This window comes from Bison bison, unplaced genomic scaffold (assembly GCF_000754665.1).
Source record: "Bison bison bison isolate TAMUID 2011002044 unplaced genomic scaffold, Bison_UMD1.0 scf7180017864148, whole genome shotgun sequence".
Taxonomy (NCBI): domain Eukaryota; kingdom Metazoa; phylum Chordata; class Mammalia; order Artiodactyla; family Bovidae; genus Bison; species Bison bison.
The window spans coordinates 8,661,351-8,686,617 of record NW_011494720.1 but is presented as its reverse complement, the minus strand read 5'-3'; the positions used below and the strand labels follow the sequence as shown (position 1 = coordinate 8,686,617).

At 44.1% G+C, this 25,267-nt stretch overlaps 1 protein-coding gene across 1 annotated transcript in view; it reads right to left on the bottom strand.

Moving 5' to 3' along the window:
* LOC104989283 (GATS-like protein 2) overlaps window positions 1-1,027 on the bottom strand; it is a 65,278-nt gene extending 64,251 nt beyond the window's left edge. Inside the window, 2 exon segments of the mRNA XM_010840915.1 lie at window positions 260-320; window positions 812-1,027. Of these exon segments, the coding sequence (XP_010839217.1) occupies window positions 260-320; window positions 812-1,027 (277 nt within the window).
* Between the last annotated feature and the right edge of the window lie 24,240 nt (window positions 1,028-25,267).

The window sequence follows — 25,267 nt, the reverse complement described above, 5'->3', positions numbered from 1 at the left end:
TCAGGAGGCGGGTCAGGTGGGCTTCATCACTGAGGGGGTGGGGTGGAGGCGGAGGGAAGCTTTTGCTTTACTTGCTGGCTTGGCGTCTCCTTCCCAGACCTGAGCTGACTGGTGGCGTAGGGAGCTCATGGAGCCTGCGTCCTGGCGTGGCGGGAGATTTAATCAGCTTGGTAACCTCTTCCCCAAGGAGGAATCGGGGCTGGAGATTCTCCAGCAGGAAGGTGAACCCCAACTCTCCCAGACGTGTCTCTGTCCCCACATCTCAGACGGGCATCCTGCGTCAGTGTCCCGGGCCCCAGAGCCGGGCCCTCTGCGGTGTCCTGTGAATTAATTGGGGCACAACAGTGGGCCATTGGCCTCATGGGTGATGGAGGGGTCTCTTTGGAGTCTTCACTGCTTTAACCCAGGAGTCACTGTTCGGAGCAACCAGGAATGCCCTCAGCAAAGGTTCATCCCAAGGAAGGAGTGAATGAAGGTGAAGCCGCGTGGCTTAGTGACAACAGCCCGACAACCACCTCCCCCCGCCCCACAACCCGGCCTGGGCCCCGCGGGTAGGCTGTACTGTCCACACTCGTGTGTGTTTCTCAAGTGCCCTGTGGTCCAGCCCCAGCCCATTCCACAGTAGGCACTAGAGGCCTCGGCCGGACCGTCCAGGCCACGTAGCCTGATGCCTGGAGGACTCAGGGTGGCAGCTGTGAATCAGGCTGCATCGTCTGCCCCTTTTGCTGGGGAGAGGAGTGCAGACATCTCAGACTGTCCGGGATGATAGGACGTGCCTCCTGAGTACTCGGGGAGCTAGACGCGCACAGACCTTCCTTCCACCGCCCAGGGTGCCTGGGAACGCCCAGCACACGGGGTAGCCGTGCGCATGCGCAGCTCCCACACCCGGTGGTCTCCTGCGCGACCCCTGGACCCGCTCTAACCTGAGCTGCGCAGCTGCTGCTGTGAGCAGGTGGGGTACCCCGTTCTGCACCGTTGCAGGGATGCGCTGTAGACAGTATCCCGTGTAACCTGAGTGGAAAAGCATCCGGAAAGTCGGCTTGGAAACCTTTCTCACATCGCTTTCACAGTGTCTGGAACCCGCCAGGGCAGGTGCTTTGACTTCATATCTTTCTTTTAAAGGAGTGGGGGTTCTTGGCTCTTAGGTTTCATAAATGGTTGCTGTTCCACACATTTATGTCTTGTCTCTTCTAAGAAGAGTTTGAACTCTCCCACTCCTGTAGGTTAAGAAGTACCGTCTCACACCTCTTTTCTATCCCTTTTTTGGGTCTAAAAGAAAGTGAATCACTTAGTCGTGTCCGACTCTTTGAGACCCTATGGACTGTAGCCTACCAGGCTTCTCTGTTAAGAGTACTGGAGTGGTTTGCCATTTCCTTCTTCAGGGGATCTTCCCAACCCAGGGATCACACCTGGGTTTCCTGCCATTGTAGGCAGACGCTTTACTGTCTGAGCCACCAGGGGAGTCACTTTGTAGATGCTCACTACATTTTCGTTCATTATTTAAAAAGCTGCCTAGTGCAAGGTGGGCATAGAGGGTTAACCAACATTATATGAGCTGATACTTCTCATGTGGATCATGATACACTGCAAATGCTCATACCTTGAGTATGATTTCTGAGAGCACATGCGTTGTAGGTCAGCAGGAAAAATACCTTGTTTGTGGTCCACCCCACTGACAGGTTTTGCTGAATAATTGTAACTCACCAGTGTGAGTACATAAAACATGAAATCTCAAAGGTCCAACGAGGCAAATATTTAGCAGGTGGATGGGTTTTAACACCTAGAAGAAAGACGGGAGGCAAATACAGAGGAAAAGTGAGAAATGGAGATTGGTCACGCAGAGAGCCCTCAGCATGGAGGATATGGCTGTTTCTACCTAAACCCAGGAATGTCTGTAAGCCCCTAGCCACACTCCAGAGGACTTAGCAAGCTTACGGCATTTTGCTGAGTGCGTTTGACTTGGAGAGGGTTCCGCCTCCACCAGTTCTTGAAATGAATGAATTTGTTCAGTAGAAAGACCTGGAGCAAAAGAATGTTTATGAAGTCTCTGTAGTTGAGGCTGAGAGATGTTTGTGCTTAAGTTGTGTTTAATGTTTGTGCATTAAAGAGTGAAACGTGAGAATTTGTAGGTAAGGAACTGCTCTCTCTGCAGTTAACATGGCTGTCCTGAAGCTTCCAGGGTCTGAGGAAACTGACGTGGCCACAGGATGGAGCAGAGCCAGAATGCGGAGCTCAGTAGACGATCACGACGTTGAGCAAGACCAGGCCAGAGGAGAGTCTGCAAGTCACACCACGGACGCATATGTGCGCTTTGTGCAATTTGTGGTCTGCCTCTTTGCTTCATTCTTTTTTTCGTACCTTGGCATGGACCCACCAAACATCAATAGAGGTTACTTCAGACCTTGTCTGCTGTGAGCTATCAGTAAATTTGGTTTCTTCTTTACAAATTAACCTTGTTCATCCTCAACTTTTTTTTTTTCTTTTTGGTTGGGAGCATCTGCAGAAGGTCTCTGCCTGGAGATGGTGTGCTAACCTATGTCTAGCAGACACCAGCAAGGCACCCAGGTTTGATCATGGCAACAAGGCAAGGCTTTAGGGAGGATCATTGAGAGCAATGAGGTAAAAGAAGCTCCTAGCACAGGTGACTGCTTTGCACCTCACCTGTAGGATGTGATGTTGTTTGCGGTGACTTATTTAACAAGGGGCTAGAGAACGGAGATTTGTGTTTTAGCTCATGAATGGAGGGTGAAGGCCTGGAATTTTGTTGTTGTTTTTACTTTCTATTTTGGGATGATTTTTGACTTATAGAAAAAATTTCCAACCAGATTTCTTCACCCAGATCACCCAAATGTGAACACTTTCCCACATTTCTTATTGTTCTCCCATCTCCCCACTTCCTCTGTCTGTCATCTCTATCTTTACCTGTATCTCCAGCTACATCATGTTCTGTCTCTTTCTGGCTGTACACATATACATTTCCACGGCAGGCAGCTAGTTTTAATTAGGTTGTTTATTGACTGGGGAAGAATGTTAGGTGGCATGGGCGACACTGGGGGAATAGCTGATGAAAATCATGGAGTATGAATGCCCCTCAAAATTTGCTCTGCTTCGTTATTTACAAGTATGTGTCTTTCTTGAGGGGAGTTATCTGACGTATTGATTGCCATAGGTTTTGAGATTTCTCAGTTAAAGCATGTTTATTTTCATTGGAAAGGAAATACTGTGGTCATTTTCAGGGCTGAGGGCTGTTGGTTCTTTTGGAGATATGTAAAAAGGGAGGAATGTAGGGATTTTATTTGGGGTTTTTCTTTAATAAGCTCAATCTTGTGGGTTTTACATCCTTTGAGGCTTTTCTGAGAGTGGAGGGAAGCTGAGCATGTGTGGAATGGCAGGGTTTACAATGCAGGGTCACCTCCTTTACATCACAGCCAGTCCTGGTTAGAAAATCATAAAAATAAAAACAAAGTTGCGACAGAATGGCTTTCTGAATATATTTCTGTATTGAGTGTGAAACTTAATTACTTTTAGCCTGGCACTTTAAGCCTCAACAAAGAGGACTCGGGTAACATGATTATCACGATTTTAAACATGAAAAGCTGTCTTTCTAAGTGGTATTTACTCTTCTGTGTGCTTTGGAGGCTCTCCCAGTCAATGTCAGCATGATGAATCACTTATTTAACTTTGCTTCTTAAAGTCTCTTTTAGTTTAATGCAACTGGACCTTTCTTTCTTTCTTTTTTTAAAATGAAGAGTCATCTGAATTCCTACAGGAACAAAACCACTTTTGATTTTTTAGGATAAAAAGTGAGAATGGATTCAAAAGCCATTTATAGGATGAATTGCTTTTATAAAGACACAGGGGCAGGAGAGAAGGGAGCCAAGGGCAAGCGGGGATGATATCACTGATGAGGACTAAGTGGATGGAAGAGGATGAGGCCCAGGAAGGGGACACTAGTCGACTGGAGAAGCTGGATGTTTTTTCTTTGCCAGCCTTTTGCCCATTAAATAAATTATTGATTTAGCGCTCGAGGTTATCACAGTCTCACAATACCATGGACCAGTGCTGTACTATTACTTGGTACTGCATAGAAATGATGTGAAGATTATAATGTTGCTTTAAAGTGTCACAAGATATACTTCATTTTATAGTGATAGTGATGGAGTAATTTAGGTCAATCATCTCACTGAAAATAACCACCAAATAATTGTTGTTCTCCAGTTGCTAAATCGTGTCTGACTCTTTCCGACCTCATCGACTGCAGCACACCAGGCTCCTCTGCCCTTCACTATCTCCCAGAGTTTGCTCAAATTCATGCCCATTGAGTCAGTTCTCCTGCCCTCAGTCTCTCCCAGCATCAGGGTCTTTTCCAATGAGTCGGCTCTTCGCATCATGTGCCAAAGTAGTGGACCTTCAACTTTAGCATCAGTCCTTCCAAGGAATATTCAGGGTTGACTTCCTTGAGGATTGACTGGTTTGATCTCCTTGCAGGCCAAGGGACTCTCAAGAGTCTTTTCCAGCACAACAATTTGAAAGCATCAATTCTTTAGTGCTCAGCCTTCTTTATGGTCTAATTTTCACATCCATACGTGACTACTGGAAAAACCATAGCTTTGACTATACAGACCTTTGTCAGCAAACATTAAAAAAAGTTCTTTAATAGCATCAAGGAGCTATAAAGGTAGTGAGGAATCACTGGCTCCAGATTTGGAAGAAGATGAAAATTCATAGAAGTGAGGTTGGCATTTGGGACTACTTTTGACCAAAGGGCAACTGGGAATCTGAAATACATGTCTAGGAGAGTGAGCAATATGCTTCTAGTCCTGTAAGATCAGGGGAGTATGAAATTTGAGCCCAAGGCTCCCCAGGATAAAACTTCCTATGCCTTGGTCTCAGTTTCAGTGGAGTTGCTTCTCCTAGAAATAAGGGTGAAATGGAAGTCAAACAGTTCCTCCGTGAAATGTTGCCCATTTGTAGGTCATCCGGGTGACCAAGAAAATTTTATTGCCTGAAGTTGGACTAAATGATAATTGATTGGTTTGATTGTGCCCCAGGACTAGGCAAAAGCAAATGAAAACTGTATCTAAAGAAAAATAGCATCATCTGAGGCTTCAAAATATTTCTATAAATTAAAAAATACAATGTCAAGCACATAGTCAAAATCAACTATAAAAAAACAAAAAGCTGGGCACAAGGTACACATTCACCTATGAAAGAACCAGTGAAAATAAGAAATAACACACACACACTCATAAGAATATCAAGTATGGGAACTAATAGCAAGAGACTACCTAGCAACTATATTTACTACTTTCAAGAAGAGAAAGGGAAGCTTGAAAAATTTGGTCAAAATGTTAGTCCTTCAATCCTGTCTGACTCTTTGTGACCTCATGGACTATAGCCCACTAGGCTCCTCTGTCCATGGAATTCTCCAGGCAAGAATAGTGCAGTGGGTTGCCATTTCCTTCTCCAGGGGATCTTTCCCACTCAGGGGAAAATTTGGTAGATTATTGAAAACTATAAAAAGTGGCAAAGCAGACTTACATAAGAGCAAAATAAATGCTAAAACTTGAAAATCTGACTGAATTAAAAATTCAATGTATAGGTTCAATGACAAATTAGATACAGTTGAAGAGAAAGCTATAGTAAACTATAACCTTGGTTATAGCAGCTGAGCACTGAAGAATTGATGCTTTTGAACTGTGGTGTTGGAGATGACTCTTGAGAGTCCCTTGGACTGCAAGGAGATCCAACCAGTCCATTCTGAAGGAGATCAGCCCTGGGATTTCTTTGGAGGGAAGGATGCTGAAGCTGAAACTCCAGTACTTTGGCCACCTCATGCAAAGAGTTGACTCATTGGAAAAGACTCTGATGCTGGGAGGAGTTGGGGGCAGGATGAGAAGGGGACGACAGAGGATGAGATGGCTGGATGGCATCACTGACTCGATGGATGTGAGTCTGAGTGAACTCCGGGAGTTGGTGATGGACAGGGAGGCCTGGTGTGCTGCGATTCATGGGGTCGCAAAGAGTTGGACACGACTGAGCGACTGAACTGAACTGAACTGAAGCATGTAAAGGCAATAAGGTCATGAGAAAACATAAAACCCGTAGAGGATATAATTAAAAGGTCCAGCATATGTCCAAAGGGCTACTCAGAAGGAGCAGAGTCTAAAAGTCTTAAGCATAAAACAAAAACGAGTGACAATTTTCCTAGGAAAATTCCCAAAGTTTCTTAGGATAAACATAAAGGATATATTATAGTGAAATTGTAGACAATCAGATACATAAAGCTGCCAGAGAGAAAAAGAGATTACTTTTAAAAGATACGATAGTTAGACTGATAACAGAGTTATTGAAAGCAACAGTGGAAGTCAGAAGATAGTGGAATATCCTTAATGTACTGAGAAAAAAAACCAAGTCACCAATGTAGACTGTTAATAAAAATGTCTTTTAAGTATAAAGGTGAAATAAAGACATTTTCAGACAAAATCAGAGAGAGCTGTTACCACTAGATCTTCAGTAAAGGAAACACTAAGGAGAGTTGTTTAGACAGACAGAAAGTAATCCTAGATGGAAGGTTAGGATACAGAATAAATCAAGAGCAAAGGAAAGTATAAATATATGAGTAAATCAAAATTATATTGATTTTATAAAACAATAATAATGTATATGTGTGGGTGCGTATATATGTAAGTTATTATCTATCCATTTATATATCATCTAAGCAGAAACGTCATTTTGCCAACAAAGGTCAGTATAGTCAAAGCCATGGTTTTTCCAGTAGTTGTGTGCGGATATGAGAGTTGGATCATAAAGAAGGCTGAGCATTGAATAATTGATGCTTTCAAATTGTGGTGCTGGAGAAGACTCTTGAGAGTCCCTTGGACTGCAAGGAGATCAAATCAGTCAATCCTAAAGGGAATCAGTCCTGAATATTCATTAGAAGGACTGATGCTGAAGCTGAAACTCCAATACTTTGGCCACCTGATGGGAAGAACTGACTCGTTGGAAAAGACCCTGATGCTGGGAAAGATTGAAGGCAGGAGAAGAGGACGACAGAGGATGAGATTATTGGATGGCATCACTGACTCGATGGACATGAGTTTGAGCAAACTCTGGGAAATATTGAAGGACAGGGAAGACCGGTGTACTGCAGTCCATGGAGTTGCAAAGAGTTAGACACGACTTAGCAACTGAACAATAATAATGTATCATCTATCTATTTAAAGACATAAGACCTAAAAATCTTTAAGTTGGGAGGGACATTAAAGAACTTTTAAGTGTTGGAAGCTCCAGTACTTTGGCCACCTCATGCAAAGAGTTGACTCAATGGAAAAGACTCTGATGCTGGGAGCGATTGAGGGCAGGAGGAGAAGGGGACAACAGAGGATGAGATGGCTGGATGGCATCACCGACTCGATGGACATGAGTTTGAGTGAACTCCGGGAGTTGGTGATGGACTGGGAGGCCTGGTGTGCTGCGATTCATGGGGTCGCAAAGAGTCGGACATGACTGAGCAACTGAACTGAACTGAACTGAAGGTCCTTTTATTGTCCAAGAGGTAGTAAAAGTACCAAGTACCCTTAAAGCTTGATAAGTCAAGAATTCATGTTATAATTTCCAAGGTAACCATAAAAGCAAAATAGAAAGAGTAAAACTTTCAAATAAATAAAATGATAAAATGAAGCTATAAAAATGAAATAATAAAAATGGTCAATCCAAAAAAAGGCAAGAAAAGAGAAAAAAATATGGAGTGAATGAAGCAAATAGAAAACATACTGAAAGATGGTAGGTTTAAAGTCAAATATATTAGCAAGTATATTAAATATAAATAGACAAAATACTTCAGTTAAAAGACAAAAACATTCTGACATGATTGTAAATCAAAGCCAAATTTTATGGTCTTTTAAAGGCACAAATTAAAATATAAAAATAAAAAGAATTTGAAAATAGGAGAGTAGAATAAATTACACTGTGCCAATAGTAGCCAAAGGAATGCTGGTAAATCTATATGGACATCAGACAAACTTGATCTTAAAGCAAAAAAAAATTTGGAGATTAAGAGTCATTTTTTATTGACTAGGGATTCAATCCATTGGGAAGATAGTATAATTTAAAATTTATATGCATCTAATTTTATGGCCTTGAAATATTTGAAGCAAAAAGAGACAGAAAGACTTGTGAGGGGATATGGATAAATCCATAGCCATGCTGGAGTTTTACAACAAATCTTCCTCAGAAAGAGGAAAAGCAGGCAAAAAAAAAAAAAAAAAAATCTGTTAAAAAAGATTTCAAATGCATGAGTAGAAAACTGAGATGCTGAAACCTCTGCATGGATCACAGAGCAAGTCTCAACAATTTCAAAGGATTTTAAAATGACAAGGTATATATTATGATCACAATAAAAAACAAAAAGATAATTGGAAAATCAGCATATATTAAAAAAATCCGCATATGTATTAAGACAAGTATTTAACTCAGTAGCTCCCCCAAAAATCTAAACAAATATACTGCTTTTTTTTCAAAACCTGTGAAAGTAACTCCCTTTAGGGAGATCTTCACTTTAAAATGTTATATTAGAAAAGACTGTAGGCTGAAAAAACTCAGAGCCAAGTATTCATCTCAAGAAATTGCAAAAAGGAAAGCAAAATAAATGCAAAGAAAGAAGAAGTAATAAAAACAAGAGAAGAAAGTACTGAAAAAGCAGAAAGAAAAGATCAACAAAGTCAAAAGTTGTGCTTTTTGAAAAGATGAATAAAACTTTTCAAAAAACTTGGGTGAGACTGATCAATGAAAAAATGGAAAGAACATAGAAATAACCAATGCTGGACATGGAAAAAGGAGACATATAGGCTGAGCCTTAGAGGATGAGCATGCATCAGGAGGTGATGAAAGGGAAGGGGCATCTTGGGCAGTGGAAACAACCTGAATTGGGACTGAGGCCTCAGTTACTCACTGGCCAGAGCAGTTGGATGGTTGTAAGGGTAGACAGGACAGGAGGCAGAGCAGGCCAGGATGGCCCAGACTGAGTGGGGCAAGCTGAGGAGTTTGGGCTTTATCTTGAGGGCCAGGAGGCTCAGTGGAAGATTTTAAGAAAGAGAAAGAAAAAGCCATTTAGGCTGGCCATCCTGGCTACACTTGGGGAATGATTAGGAGGTGGGATGTGGTGGAGATGCCAGCCTAGAGTGGGGGAGGCCAATGGGCAGACAGATGCAGTGGTCCAGGTGAGAAAGACGAGGGTCTGGACCAAGGTGGAGAAGCTGACAATGCAGCAGGCTTAGAAACACCCTGGGGCTGGCAGCTGCTGTCACAGGACAGAGCTTTAGGAATCACCAGTATGTGCAAATAGCAAATAGCGTGGAGAAGAAGAGGAATCAACTGCCAAGGTGAAGAGTATTTGGAGAGTCAGGAAAAGTCCTAATGTTAGCCCCTCAGTTATGTCTGACTTTGCAACCCCACCGACTGTAGCCTTCCAGGCTCCTTCTGTGCATAGAATTCTCCAGAAAAGAATATTGGGGTGCATTGCCATTCCCTTCTCCAGTGGATCTTCCTAACCCAGGGGTTGAACCCAGGTGGCTTAACCATTTACCAATCAGGACACCACCGGTGACTCTCGCAAGACTTCAAGGAAGAGTCTAGCTTCTGGAGCCCAAGTGCCTGGTGTCATCCTGGTGAGAGTATGGCTGGGAGCTTGGGTTACTGTGAGGGAGGAGAGAACACAGCATTGGAAAGCCTTGTGGGATCACAGACATTTTTTTAAAGTTGGAGGATGCGTCTCTTCCCCCCTTTACTGCCTGCCACCCTCCACCTGAGAAATGAAAATCAGTGACTCACATTATGACTAAGATTTTCCAACTATGTCTGTCCAGGTTGTCCTATTTCCTCCCTCTTATTACATATTCATAAGGAAGTGTTTTTGAACCTGGCCTCATGATTACTCTTAGTTTATATGTCTTTATCTTGGCTTCCTAGGTGGCGCAGTGATAGAATCTGACTGCCAATGCAGGAGACGCAACAGGCTCCAGTTCCATCCCTGGGTCGGGAAGGTCCCCTGGAGGAGGAAATGGCAACCCCCTGCAGTATTCTTGCCTGGAAATTTCAGTGGACAGAGGAGCCTGGCAGGCTGCAGTCCATGGGGTCACAAAGAGTTGGATGTAACTGGGCACGCAAGCACGCTAGTTACTTTATTTACCATATAAGAGGATGGGGAGACAAATTTTTTAAGAATTGCAAAAGAGGAAAATTTAAAGGATCATCATAGCTGTTTCTGCCAAGGAAGTCTATGAAATGTTTAAATCAGAAATGGCCAGTTTACATGTCAGACTGGTATTTCTGAATCCCAGTTTTTTCTCCTCTGTAACATATTGTAATTGAAAGATGCCCAAACAGATGTTTTCTGTTATATGGATGTGGTTCCAAAGGTTTCTTCATATGCTGCTCACAGACAAATAATCCCAAAGGAGCTATAGGGGCCAATAATCTTCATTTTGTTATTGCATGTGAAAACATCTCAGGCTGTTTATGTTAGACGAATTTCATTTTAGAACAGCATTATTATTAAGACACACCTTTCTGTGCACATTTTTAACAGTAAATTCCTTTCCCTTATCTCGTGGCTCAAAATTCTACTTACTCCTTTCATGGTCATCAGATCATTTATTCATTTACTGTGGTCATTGAGAATCCCTCTTCCTTAGTCAGATTTCATCCCTCAGACATGGAGTCCCTTGGAAGAGATACTCAGGTTATTTAAGTGTGTGTTCAGGCACACCTATGAACACAAGTGTCAAGTTTTCCTTTAGGACTGGTGCTCCAGAAATGAAATATTTAAAGTGAAAATGGAGGAGACATTGTTTCTACAGGAGAGCTGGCGAAAGCACTGTTTGGTTAGACTCTATCAATATTGGTTTAAATCTTGTTACGTCTCAAAGTCATTCTGAAATCAGAGCTGGCCGTGAAGAAGCCCTTGGAAAATAAGAATAACCCTCTCCTGGGGATCTGAAGCTCTGACCCAAAGAACGGGAGGGGGACAATGCTGACCATGTGAGAGAGTTCGACTGTATACGCAGTGTGGACTGAAAAATAAATACCGGCAACCTAAAAGTTAAAAGTTAGATTTTATTCGTTGAGAATGTTAGGACTCGATCCAGGGAGACAATACCTCAGGAGACCCCCAGAGAGCTGACTCCAGAGAGGCAGGGGAAAAGCCAGGCTATATACAAGGTTGCAGCAAGGGGCAGGTAATCTGAATATGAAAAGATTACTGTTGATTAAGAAAAACTAAATCTCTCACAGGAAGAGATTTAACAATCTTCTATGTATGGGAAGATGCAGGCATCCGGGCTTGCTGAAATCATTTCTTTCATATGTACCTAGCTATCTGGGGCCAGTCCTCGCTTTCTCTATTTTTCACTTCCTAATTCCTTGTTTACCGTAAGAGATGGTGGATGTGGCACATGGCCACCTCTCACGTCCCTCCAGCTCCTCAGCACTTACCGGGAGGAAGTAGCTGATGGCTTCCAAACAGCTGGCTTTGTTTCACCTGGGCTCAGAAATTTGTATTTGGAAAAGGCTTGTTGACTGATGGTAGAGCAGAAAATATTTCATTTCACAGCAGTAAGACTTCTGGGAATTCTAGAATATCCTAGGATTTTAGAACAGACTATCTAGTTACTTCCTCTGAGACTGTCCTGGATCTTTTGCTCATCAGTAAACAAGGGCAGGAGAGACGAAGGGGAAATACCACAGGGGGACCTTCCAGGTCTCGTGCTGGTGACGTTAACTTCAACAAGGGGAACAGGGTGGTCGAGTTGGAAGCTGGAGTTCCTTGGAGCTTCTGGAGTTCCAGAACACAGAGATCTCCTGTGCTTTTTGCTGTGGGTGGAAGTGAAGGGGCACATTTCCTGCTGGTGGATGGATCTAACATAACCACAGACACCAGGCCTGAGTCCAGGCCTGGGGCCTCCCTGTGCACCCGGGGGCATGGGTGGAGCAGGATGTAGAAACCTCAGCCACACCATTTGTCCATTTACTCACTCACTCACTCAGCAAGTGATCATTGAGCCCTTTCAGCATGGCGGGCATTGTACTCGGCTCTAAATAAACCATGGTGGGAAAAACAGGTACAGTCTCTGGATGCTTGAAGAGTCTGTTGGGAGAGATGGAGGTTGGAAAACTAGACAAATGAAAACTAAATGAAGAATAAAATCTATGCAGGAGGTTTCGGGGACAGGGGTTAGAGGTCACAAAGTCCTCTGAAGGCAGAGGCATTGGCCAGAAGGACAGGGGAGAGGGCCAGGGCACCGGCCCAGCAGGGAGGGAGCAGGTGGGAACCAGAGGGTGGCCTTGCTGTGACAGCAGGGAAGAACCTAAGGAAGTTCAGGCCAGGGAGGGAGGCTGGGAAGAGAGAGGGCTGGAGGCCTGAAAAAGCTTTTAGACCAGACAGTGGAAGCCAGAGGGTGGTTGTCAGCAGGAAAGTAACAACCCCTCCTCCTCCCACCCTCCTGCACTGGAAAGATATAATTGCAGCAGCTTGGAGAGTGGGTGGGGCTGGCTGGACACAGAGGGGTGTGAACACAGTGAGGCCAAGCGGGACAGGCCGGTGGGAGGCTGCCCTTCCAGGTGGTCAAAGGCCACCACCTGTGGCCTTGGCTCCCCCGTCTCCATCAACTCCCTTCATCTAAGACATTCATTATCCTCCTGCACTGATCCCCCTGAGATGGGGGTCGGAGAAGAGCCCCTCGTGAGCGCAGTGACAGCTTCAGGCAAATGACTGCTCCAGGGAGGGAGCGTCTTCACTCCAGCGGTAGGTGGAGGAACCACCCCTCTGAGTAGATGCAAACTGAGAAAATGTGAATTGGCACCGTCCTACCCTTCCCAGGTGGCGCAGAAGTAGAGGATCCGCCTGCAATGCTGGGAGACCTGGGTTTGATCCCCAGGTTGGGAAGATTCCCCTGGAGAAGGGAATGGCAATCCACTCCAGTATTCTTGCTGGAGAATCCCGTGGATGGAGGAGCCTGGTAGGCTACAGTTCATGGGGTCACAAACAGTCGGACATGACTGAGCTGCTAACACTCACTTAGTGACCTAATGGGACAGAAACCACCTCAGTATTCCTCCATGCCATTTAAAAAGTCTGTTAACACTAGAACCTATTATACAGAGTGAAGTGAGTCAGAAAGAGAAATATAAATATCATATTCTAACGCATATATATGGAATCTAGAAAGATGGTACTGAAGAATTTATTTGCAGGGCAGCAATGGAGAAACAGACATAGAAAGTAGACTTATGGACATGGGGAGAGGGGAGGAGAGGGTGAGATGCATGGAGGGAGTAACATGGAAACTTACAATACCATATGTAAAATAGATAGCCAATGGGAATGTGCTTTATGGCTCAAGAAACTCAAACGGGGCTCTTTGTCAACCTAGAGGGGTGGGCTGGGCAGGGAGATGGGGGGGAGGCTCAGAAGGGAGGGAATATATGTATACCTATGGCTGATTGATGTCGAGGTTTGACAGAAAACAACAAAATTCTGTAAAGCAATTATTCTTCAATAAAAAATAATTTTTAAAGCCTGTTAACATTAATGTTCCCAGTTAGCAATCTAGCATCCCATTCAAAATATTCTGCCATGCATACAGTAACATACATGTGGAGTTGGCAAGGTGAAGAGTCTATTGAAATGTTGACAATCTAGAGGAGAGGACCTGAAAATAATGGACAGATAGCTTCGAAAACATCTGCTATTGTTCCCAAAGGAACATGCAGGAGAATGCTTGCTTTCAAATCTTGTCCTGAAATGAGGAGACACAGTTTACAGGACAATGGGACCAGAGGCGTCTTATGCTCCTATGTTACTCTTTGGCTCTCTGAAGGCTCCTGAGGTTTTGGGGTACATGGCAACAGGTTGAGGTTTGATGTTCATCTTTGGAGACCCCGTGTCTTCATTGGCTACGACCTCCTCCCTCTCAGAACTTCTTTCCTTTTGAGCACCAGGCACCCTTTAAGCATCTCCCCACCCTCCTCCCCTGTGAGATACCCAGGGCCACCTCTGCAGCCCCTCCCTGGTGGGACCCTTCAGGAAGTGGCCACTCTTCCTCCTGCTGTGGTGCAAGCTCACAGCTCGGGGTCCCTTCCCTGCACTGTTCGCTCTGTGCTCTGGGCCACCGGCTCATTGGACCTGTAATCCAGGCTATTGGGCCCTGGTGCTGGCAGGCACCTCATTGAGGTCACCAGAGAACAAAACACTACTTGCTTTCAATGCTGTCTTTATTTTAAAATTTGCCCTTAAAAAGCAGCCAGACAGAATTCATTATTCTCGAAGCAGACTTCCCTTTTTGGGCAGGCCTGCCAAGTAATTGCTGAGGGGACACAGAAGCAGTGGGATGCAAAGATGAGGCCTCGGGACACACGCATTTCTCCAGGTCTGGGCAGCAGGACCCTGGCTCAGTCTTCCCCCAGGACAGAGTCAAGTGCCAGATGATGCTGTTCGTTTGTCTGTGTCCCCACATCACACCCGAGCTCAGGAGCCCATGGTTCCCGTCAGTGCTCTGCAGAAACTGTATGCATCCTGGACCAACACCGAAATAAAAAAGCAGCCACGTTGGTTTTCCAGTAGTCACGTATGGATGTGAGAGTTGGACCATAAAGAAAGCTGAGAGCCAAAGAATTGATGCTTTTGAACTGTGCTGTTGGAGAAGACTCTTGAGAGTCCCTCGGACAGCAAGGAGATCCAACCAGTCCATCCAAAAGGAAATCAATCCTTAATATTCTTTGGAAGGACTGATGCTGAAGCTGAAACTCCAATACTTTGGCCGCCTGATGTGAAGAACCGACTCATTGGAAAAGACCCTGATGCTCTGAAAGATTGAGGGCAGGAGGAGAAGAGGACGACAGAGGATGAGATGGTTGGATGGCATCACCGACTCAATGGACATGGGTTTGGGTAAACTCCAGAAGTTGGTGATGAACAGGGAAGCCTGGCGTGCTGCAGTCCATGGGGTTGCAAAGAGTTGGACACGACTGAGCGACTGAACTGAACTGATTTGCTTGTTCTCTCCTTTCCCCATATTCTAATCATATCTTTCCTTGAACCTTGGTAAGCGTCATACCACCTTCATGGATGTTTTACATAGACTCTACCCACCTTTTCTCTGTCTTCTTCAAGCTATGTTCTTCACTCAGCAACTGTTCTCCACTGCCAGCTGTGCTAGGTTGTTCTGGGCCAACGTGGTCAAGCTGGCTGCACTGCGATTCCTTACTTTTCCTTCCCCGGGTTAGAGTTGGCCAAGGAGATTTGGAATCAAGATTTGGATGGCATCACCCACTCAATGGACATGAGTTTGGGTAAACTCCGGGCGTTGGTGATGGACAGGGAAGCCTGGCGTGCTGAGGTTCATGGGGTTGCAAAGAGTCAGACATGACTGAGCAACTGAACTGAACTGAACTGAAAGCGATTTGTGTGAGCCTTGGAAGGTAGGAGTGAAGTGTGACCATCTCTCACAGAAGTTCCTGGTGGTCATGTCTAGTGATGGGTGGACTCAGAGCTGCCCAGTGGCTCCCAGCTTGTCCCAGGTCCTCTCTGCTCTGGGTTCAGCTGCTCTGCCCAGCTGCTGGCTTGGCTGGCCATAGTGGGTCCAAGCCCAGTATCAGGCCATAGACCCTCAGAGGTAGAAGCCACTGAGGCATGGCCCCAAATCCCCCTTCATAAGACCCCTTTATTATCTTATTTGGGGGCTACCCACCCCAGCTTTTCAGATTTCCCCACAAGCTCTAACTTTTATGTTAGAGCCACAGGTGGCCTAGTGAGTGATTCTTCTCTGATCCTTCAAACTTTGCCTTCCAAGTCTTCACTTCTTAAACCACTCCAAGATTTATGTGAGGTCTGAAGTGAAGTCGCTCAGTCGTGTCTGACTCTTTGCAGCCTCATGGACTGTAGCCTACCAGGCTCCTCTGTCTATGGGATTTTCCAGGCAAGAATACTGGAGTGGGTTGCCATTTCCTTCTCCAGGATATCTTCCTGACCCAGGGATTGAACCCGGGTCTCCCGCATTGTAGGCAGACGTTCTACTGTCTGAGCCACCAGGGAAGTCTAATTAGACCTCTAATGTGAGGTCTAATTCACATTAAATCCCCTATCCCTAAAACCTGGCTTTGCTTTTCTCACTGAACCTTGATTGTACACTGTCCAACCCTCCCAGATGACCTTTGAGCCTGCTGCTCGGGGCCATGACTTCCTTTTCTTTGAACTACTTCATCGTGCCCAGGGCATTGCTGGAGACAAGTAGATGTCCAATGGTGTTGGCTGATTGATAGACTGAAAAAAAAATGTTCCTACAAAATGTTTTTGGATAAATGACCCTCCTGCTGCTTCCCCTCTCCCAGAAAATGTAGGAACCTGCTGCTAAATTCCAGGGCATGGAGTCATTCAAGTGTCAGCTTCTGTGTGTGAAGATCCACCATCATTTCTTAGGACTCAGTCACAGGACAGTGGAGTGCAAAGTAGGGATTGAGCCCATTTGCTTTTTCCCTCTGCATCTAGGTAGAGCAAATCAGCTCTCAGAGGTAGACTGTTATCAGATGAGTGACCAAGGGAGGGAGACTCAGAAGAGACTCATGTCCAATAGTGTTCAAGGCTCTGCTTTAACAAGTGGGTAGTCAGAATATTAACGACATGTGAGGAACGCTGTCACTCTTGGGACGTCTAGTAATCCATGTGTTCAAGAATGTCGGAGTCTTTCTAAGAGGCGAGACCAAGCCTGAAAGTCTGATGTGCAACAAATGAGTCATACAAGTTAAGTGCAGTTTTCACAGCTTGCCTTCCTCACTCTTTCTTTCTTCCTTTGTATTAAAACATATTTTGAAGTCTTACAATCATTTTTATTTTCTTGGGCTCCAAAATCACTGCAGATGGTGACCACAGCCATGAAATTAAAAGACAGTTGCTCCTTGGAAGAAAAGCTATGACAAACCCAGATAGTGTATTAAAAGCAGAGACATTACTTTGCCAACCAAGGTCCATCTAGTCAAAGCTATGGTTTTTCCAGTAGTCACATATGGATGTGAGAGTTAGACCATAAAAAAGGGCTGAGTGCCAAAGAACTGGTGCTCTTGAATTGTGGGGCTGGAAAAGACTCTTGAGAGTTCCTTGTATAGCAAGGAGATCAAAGCAGTCAATCCTAAAGGAAATCAGTCCTGAATATTCATTGGAAGGACTAATGCTGAAGCTCCAATACTTTGGTCACCTGATGCAAAGAACTGACTCATTTGAAAGGACCCTGATGCTGGGAAAGATTGAAGGCAAGAGGAGAAGGGGGCAGCAGAGGATGAGATGGTTAGATAGCATCACTGACTCAGTGGACATGAGTTTGAGCAAACTCTGAGAGACAGTGGAGGACAGTGAAGCCTGGCATGCTGCAGTCCATGGGGTTGCAAAGAATTGGACATGACTTACCGACTGAACAACAACAAAATTTCCTTCTTTCAAACACTTAACACAGAATTTATCTGTGTTTGATGATCTTGCTCTCTGAAGTCCTTGTGTGGGGGACCCAAAATTTATTTCTGTTAATTCACTGTCATGGTAATTTTTCCTTTGCAAATTTGATCTTGGGTTGTGAGCTTGAATTTGTTTGATCTTTATACTGGGGAATCCTGAGAGCCCAAACTGGGGATTTCCCTCCAGAGAAGACTTTGCATTTGGTTTCACTAGGATTTGGCATACTGCAGTGTCTTCAGGTGGAGAAGGCGATGGCACCCCACTCCAGTACTCCTGCCTGGAAAATCCCATGGATGGAGGAGCCTGGTAGGCTGCAATCCATGGGTCACTAGGAGTTGGATACAACTGAGTGACTTCACTTTATTTTTTCACTTTCATGCATTGGAGAAGGAAATGGCAACCCACTCCAGTGTTCTTGCCTAGAGAATCCCAGGGACGGTGGAGCCTGGTGGGCTGCCGTCTATGGGGTCGCACAGAGTCAGACACGACTGAAGCGACTTAGCAGCAGCAGCAACAGCAGTGTCTTCAGGTGGTCAAACTTAATGCAGGAATCTCAAAGTCATCTTTTCACCCAGCAGCAGGTGCAAGTCTCGGATTTTTATTGATGAGTGGGATCATCATTTGCTTTCACATCAATTGCACCTGATGCCTCTGTTTGGAACTTGTGACTTCCTGCTCTGATTTCAGCTCAGTAACTTAAAAAAAAAAAAAAGTGTCTTTGGAGACTTAACTTCCTGGAGCCCAGACACATAAAAAATAGTATAAAGTCTATTTTATCTAGGATCTCACTTTGTAGAGGGAGAGAAGTCTGAGCACTGTGGGGGAGCCCCACGTCTTATTCTCTCCAAGATTGTTTCCCTGGATAACTCAGCTTCATTGAGCCCATAGAATCAGTTTCTCTCCTTTGCCATATTTTTAGCATCAGTCTTGAACTATCATTATGCACTGATGATGTATAAATGGATACTGTAGTTGAAGAAAGGCACTTTCAAAAAGGCTATTCTATTAAACCGCTATGTAAATGTCACAGAGTAAGACTTGAAAAGCTTTCAAGGCACTGAAACCAGAAATAGTATGTACAGCTTGGTCCATTTTTTGTGCCCACTTCCTTCTAGGGCAGATTTTAGCCTTTCCTGAGGCCATACTTTTTTTAACTCCAAAGTATTCCATGTTGGGACCATCTATAGAAAGTTATCTTTGAGAATTAGATTTCTAACTTGCTAGTCTAGCAAGAGAAGTCCTGTGCAAGCATAAAAGCAGTGAGAAAGATGTGACCAATCTATTCTTTAAAAACATTGCAATAAAAGTAGTCAGTCTCTTCCTAGAATTTTTGTCTGATGCTCTGAAGTGCAAGGAGATCCAACCAGTCCATCCTAAAGGAGATCAGTCCTTGGTGTTCATTGGAAAGACTGATGCTGAAGCTGAAACTCCAATACTTTGGCTACCTGATGCGAAGAGCTGACTCATTTGAAAAGACCCTGATGCTGAGAAAGATTGAGGGCAGGAGAGGAAGGGGACGACAGAGAATGAAATGGTTGGATGGCATCACCGACTCAATTGACATGGGTTTGGGTGGACTCTGGGAGTTGGTGATGGACAGGGAGACCTGGCCTGCTGCAGTTCATGGGGTCGCAAAGAGTTGGACACGACTGAGCGACTGAACTGAACTGAAGTGTTAAGAGCAGGCCAAGGGGAGCAGATTATTAGTCGCAATGCCTGGTGTTGATAAAAGCCATTGAATGCATGTTGATGTATTGCAGAAACCAACAGATTTGGGTTGCACAGGCACTCAGAGGTAAGGTGTAAAGGTAAGGCCGGGATCCTCTTCTGTCCCCGTGTCCTGAAGCTGTGTTTCATTCTTCACCACTTTATTTTGGCTTTCATGTCCTATAAATGTAACTTATTTGCTCAAGAAAGAATTCAAAGTATTTAGTCATAGTTTCCTTTTCACAGGGGATAGGTGAAGTAATGCATTTTCTGGGGAAAAAAAAAAAAAAAGACGTGCTGGCATGACCTGTGTTGAATTCTGTTGAAAACATGGAGTACTCAGAAGTGGTCCTCTCTGAATGTTCCCCTTTGGGATAAAAAAAGAGTTAAGTTACAAAATTCTGTTTTTCTCTAAAATTAAAAGAGTCTTCAGATTTACTTGGCAACAGTATATACAAACTGGGTTATCCTCTGGAGAAGATGAGAACATTGATTTCTGTTCATGTTCTCAAGAAAAACAGAAGTTTTGTGACAAAGCGGTCATGTGACTAAACATTGTGGACCTACGTATCTTCACGGCAGTCTTCTTCCGGCCACAGTGTTCTACACGGCACACCTGACGTGACGAGGGGACTAGCCCCAGTTGTTCTGAAAATCTGTAATATCTTGTCAGCTCTCAGTCTTGTACATGCTCATTATCTTCAGTTGAAAGGGATTAAAGTGAAGAGCTATACTGAAACTGGAGAGGAAGACCAGCGTCCTTTTTTGAAAATCTGAATTAGACATGGAAACAGCCCAAAGGTCCATCAACAGATGAATGGCTAAAGAAAACATGCCGCACACACAGTGGGAAGCTGCTCAGCCATCCTGCCATTTGTGACAGTGCTGATGAACCTGGAGATTGCTTCAAGTGAAATATGCCGGATTCAGAAGGACAGACACTGCATGCTTCCACTTACCTGTGTGCGAAAGTCACTCAGTCGTGCCCGACTCTTGGCGACCCCCATGGACTATATGGTCCATGGGATGCTCCTGGCCAGAATTACTGGAGTGGATAGCCAGCCGTTCCCATCTCCAAGGGATCTTCCCAACCCAGAGATCGAACCCAGGTCTCCCACATTGCATGCAGATTCTTTACCAGCTGAGCCACCAGGAAAGCAGGATTCCACGTTAGGAGGAATCTAAAATAGTCAAACACATAAAAGCAGCGAGTAGAATGGAGGTGGCCGGGGCTGCGGAAGACGGGCAGCTGTGGTTCAATGGATACGAAGCTTCGGTTATTCTCCTGGAAAGAGTTCTAGAGATCTACCGGACAACACAGTGCTCGTAGTTAACGATACAGGACCGTGTGCTTCAAAACTTGTTAAGAGAGGAAATCTCATGTTTGAGACCCTGGTTCCATTCCTGGGTCGGGAAGACCCGCTGGAGAAGGGATAGGCTACCCACCCAAGCATCCTCAGGCTTCTCTTGTAGCTCAGCTGGTAAAGAGTCCACCTGCAGTGCGGGAGACTTGGGTTTGATCCCTGAGTTGGGAAGGTCCCCTGGAGAAGGGAAAGGCTGCCCGCTCCCGAATTCTGGCCTGGAGAATCCAGGGACTATACAGCCCATGGGGTGGCAGAGAGTCCGACTCGACTTTCACTTTCACTTTAGTGTTCTTACCACAAACAAAAACCAAAACCACAAAGGGCCACAGGGAAGCTTTTGGAGGTAATGGACGTGTTTATCACCTTGATTGTGGTGATTGTATCATGGGTGTATACGCATGTCTCAAACTCATCAAATTGGATCAATTTAACATGTGCAACTTTCTTTTTGTATCAGTTAAATCTCAATAAAATTTCAGTATTCTTGCCAGGAGAATCCCATAAACAGAGGAGTCTGGTGGGCTACAGCCCACGGGGTTGCAAAGAGTTGGACATGACCGAGGGTCAGAGCACAAACCTCAATAAAACTGTTAAAAAAGGGGGAAAAAAAACTAAATTGTAGATGTTGTAAAGAAGAAAAGAATTTAGCTCTTACAGTTAATTGCTTTGTGAGAGTTAAATGATGAGATAATAACTGATTAGTTTAGAATGGAAGCAATTGTCTGCATTTTGTTTAAAGCCATGTGACTTCACATGATTTATATGAAATGATTTTAAAAATCTTCATTTCTCTTTCTTTCTAAAACTTTTGCTCCTGGACTGAATTATTGCTGTTTTTATTTAAATTTTTCATTGTATGTATCAATACATGCGATTTTATTGTTTGCATGTGTTTTATTTTTGTATTTATTCTATGTATAACCTACGTAAAGTCTCAAACAAAACTTTGGACTTTTTCTGAGCCAGTTCATCTTCTCTTGTAGACCCATCACTTTGTTGGGTCGATCTGCTAGGAAATTCTCAAGTCACCTTTAGAAAATCAGCCTATACTTTTTCTCTTGTTTCCATTATGCTCACTTGGCAACTGGTGCTCTGTTGAGTACTTTGTAGACCTTCTGTTTTGCAGAGATCTGAATGGAAAAGACTAAGCGCAAATGATGAGTGGAGCTGGCTGTGGCCCACAGTCTAAAACACGCTCTGATGCAACACAAATGTTTGAGTTACTTTTTTAGGAGTGAATTTGAAATTTGAAATATAGTCAGCCATACTGAGGCCTTTCATCAATTCTTCAGCCTCATTTTCGTCTCATTCCAATCACATGTATGTAAGACATTTTCACCTGTCTCATATAATTTGTATTTTTTGTTGTATCTCTCATCCTTTCTTTTTTCCCCCTCCCTCTGATACATATTGGATGTTTTCCACTGAGTTGTCTTAGATAGCGTATTGAAAAGCAGAGATATTACTTTGCCAACAAAGGTCCGTCTAGTCAAGGCTATGGTTTTTCCAGTGGTCATGGATGGATGTGAGAGTTGGACTGTGAAGAAAGCTGAGCGTCAAAGAATTGATGCTTTTGAACTGTGGTGTTGAAGACTCTTGAGAGTCCCTGGGACTGCAAGGAGATCCAACCAGTCCATTCTGAAGGAGATCAGTCCTGGGTGTTCAATGGAAGGAATGATGCTAAAGCTGAAACTCCAATACTTTGGCCACCTCATGCGAAGAGTTGACTCATTGGAAAAGACTCTGATGCTGACAGGGATTAGGGGCAGGAGGAAAAGGGGACGACAGAGGATGAGATGGCTGGATGGCATCACCGACTCGATGGACATGAGTTTGGATAAACTCCGGGAGTTGGTGATGGACAGGGAGGCCTGGTGTGCTGCGATTTATGGGGTTGCAAAGAGTCGGACACGACTGAGCAACTGAGCTGAACTGAACTGAACTGTCTTCCAGTTTACGAATCCCCTTCTTCTTCTGGGTTTAATCTAACATTAAAACCATCTATACATCATGTGAAATGCCAAGCTGGATGAATCACAAGCTGGAATCAAGATTCCCAGGAGAAATATCAACTGCCTCAGATATGCAGATGATGCCACACTAATGCAGAAAGTGAAGAGAAACTAAAGAGCCTCTTGATGAGGGTGAAAGAGGAGTGAAAAATCTGGTTTAAAACTCAACATTAAAAAAAGAATAAGAAAGAATAAGATCATAGCACCCGGTCCCATCACTGCACGGCAAATAGAAGGGGAAAAAATGGAAGCAGTGACAGATTTTATTTTCTTGGACTCGAAAATCACTGCAGATGGTGACTGCAGCCATGAAATTAAAACACACTTGCTCCTTGGAAGGAAAGCTATGACCAACTTAGACAGCATATTATAAAACAAAGAGATCACTTTGCCACCAAAGGTCCCTATAGTCAAAGCTATAGTGTTTTCAGTAGTCATGTACGGATGTGAGAGTTGGACCATAATTCTTCTGAGAGTAGAAGAATTTTTGCTTTTGAACTGTGGTGCTGGAGAAGACACTTGAGATTCCCTTGGACTGCGAGGAGATCAAACCAGTCTGCAAGGAGGTCAAACCAGTCCATCCTAAAGGAAATCAGTCCTGAATATTCATTGGAAGGACTGATGCTGAAGCTGAAGCTCCAGTGCTTTGGCCACCTGATGCTAAGAGCCAACTCATGGTAAAGACCTTGACGCTGGGAAAGATTGGAGGCAAAAGGAGAAAGGGGTAGCAAAGGATGAGATGGTTAGATAGCATCACTGATTCAATGGACATGAATTTGAGCAAACTCCAGGACATCGTAAAGGACAGAGGAGCCTGACATGCTGCAGTCCATGGGGTCACAAAGAATCGGACACAACTTAGCAACTAAACAATAGTTGAGCTCTTAATTTCAGCTCTTATATTTCAGTTCTAGAATATCCATTTGAGTTGAGCTCTTAATTTCAGCTCTTATATTTCAGTTCTAGAATATCCATTTGATTTTTAAAATAGATTCTACTTCTCTGGTGAAATTTTTTATCCTGTCATCTATTTACTGAACTTACTATTCACAATTATCTTAACTTTCATATCTGATAGCCCAAATATCTGGATCTCCTGTGGGCCTTTTTCTATAATTTTTTTAAAAGCTATTTGGACTTCTTTCCTAGTATGCCTGGTAATAGTTATTGAATGCCAGGCAATGTATATGGAGAATTACAGGTGCTCTGGGTGATGTCTTTCTCCGGAGAGATATTTTTGCTTCTGGAAAGCAGCTAGAATACGGGCAGGTCATCTAAATCCTGTCTTGGATAGAGCTGACTAGAATCTGGTTTCAGTTCTCAGGAGGGTTGGTCTATTCATGATTCACTCATATCCTAATATAGTAGTTCAGGCATCCCAGCCAAAAGCCTGGATAAGCCCTTGACCTCCAGTTTTTATCTCCATGGCACCCTGAGACCGCTGACAGCTCTGCACACCTCCTCAGTCTTGCGGGCACTGCTGTGTGCGTGTGTACTAAGTTGCTTCAGAAGTGTCCGACTCTTTGCGACCTTATGGACTGCAGCCCACCAGGTTCCTCTGTCCATGGGATTCTCCAGGCAAGAATACTGGAGTGGGTTGCCATGCCCTCCTCCGGGGGATCTTCCTGACCCAGGGATCGAACCTGCATCTCTTATGTCTCCTGCATTGGCAGGCGGTTTCTTTACCACTAGCATTGCCTTGGAAGGCTGGGCACTGCTTACAAATCAGTAAATGACAGGGAAAAAGCATGGCAAATATCAGACACACTTCTCTGTGCATCCCTGTTTGCTGGGTTCCTGGCCCCGCAAGTGCTACATGCCTTGATGACCCTGGATTCTAATTTTTAACTCTCCAGTGTTTGAGACTGTCACAAGGTCACTTCTCATTTACTTTGCCACTTTCTCCTTGGATTTTCAGACTTTGAAAAATTGATTATAAATTAGCAATTTCATTAGAAGAAGAGTGGTGTATGATGCCAGACTCATCAGTACGTTTTCTTTCTCTCCAGGATTTTAGACCCTCAGGTCCTGCTACTTTGGCAGCTCCCAATGCCTTTGAACAGATACTCTCAATATTTTAGTCAGCAATCTAGTGATAACTGATGGAAAGTTTTGTCTGTTACAAGTCAGTTAATCAAAATGAGAATCTTGTCCTCATTCATTCATATTATGTACTTACTATGAGACTTTACTTCCATTAAGGATATAAAGATGATAAACAAAATCTTTGCCTACTAAGAACTACCATCTACTTCAAACCAGAAAACAGATAATAACGATACAGTGGGAATAAGTAAATATTATAGAATAGAAGTTAATTGAGTACATAGCGTACAATGACAGCATAGAGAGAGAGTGTGTGGTTCTAAGACTTGGGTGGGAGAGTGATTCATGAAAGAGTTGGTGCTGGAATTGAGCTTTGAATGAGAATTAGGGCATTAAGCACCGAAGAATTGATGCTTTTGAACTGTGGTGTTGGAGAAGACTCTTGAGAGTCCCTTGGACTGCAAGGAGATACAACCAGTCCATCCTAAGGGAGATCAGTCCTGGGTGTTCATTGGTAGGACTGATGTTGAAGCTGAAACTCCAGTACTTTGGCCACCTGATGCGAAGAGCTGACTCATTGGAAAAGACCCTGATGTTGGGAAAGATTGAGGGCAGGAGGAGAAAGGGACGACAGAGAA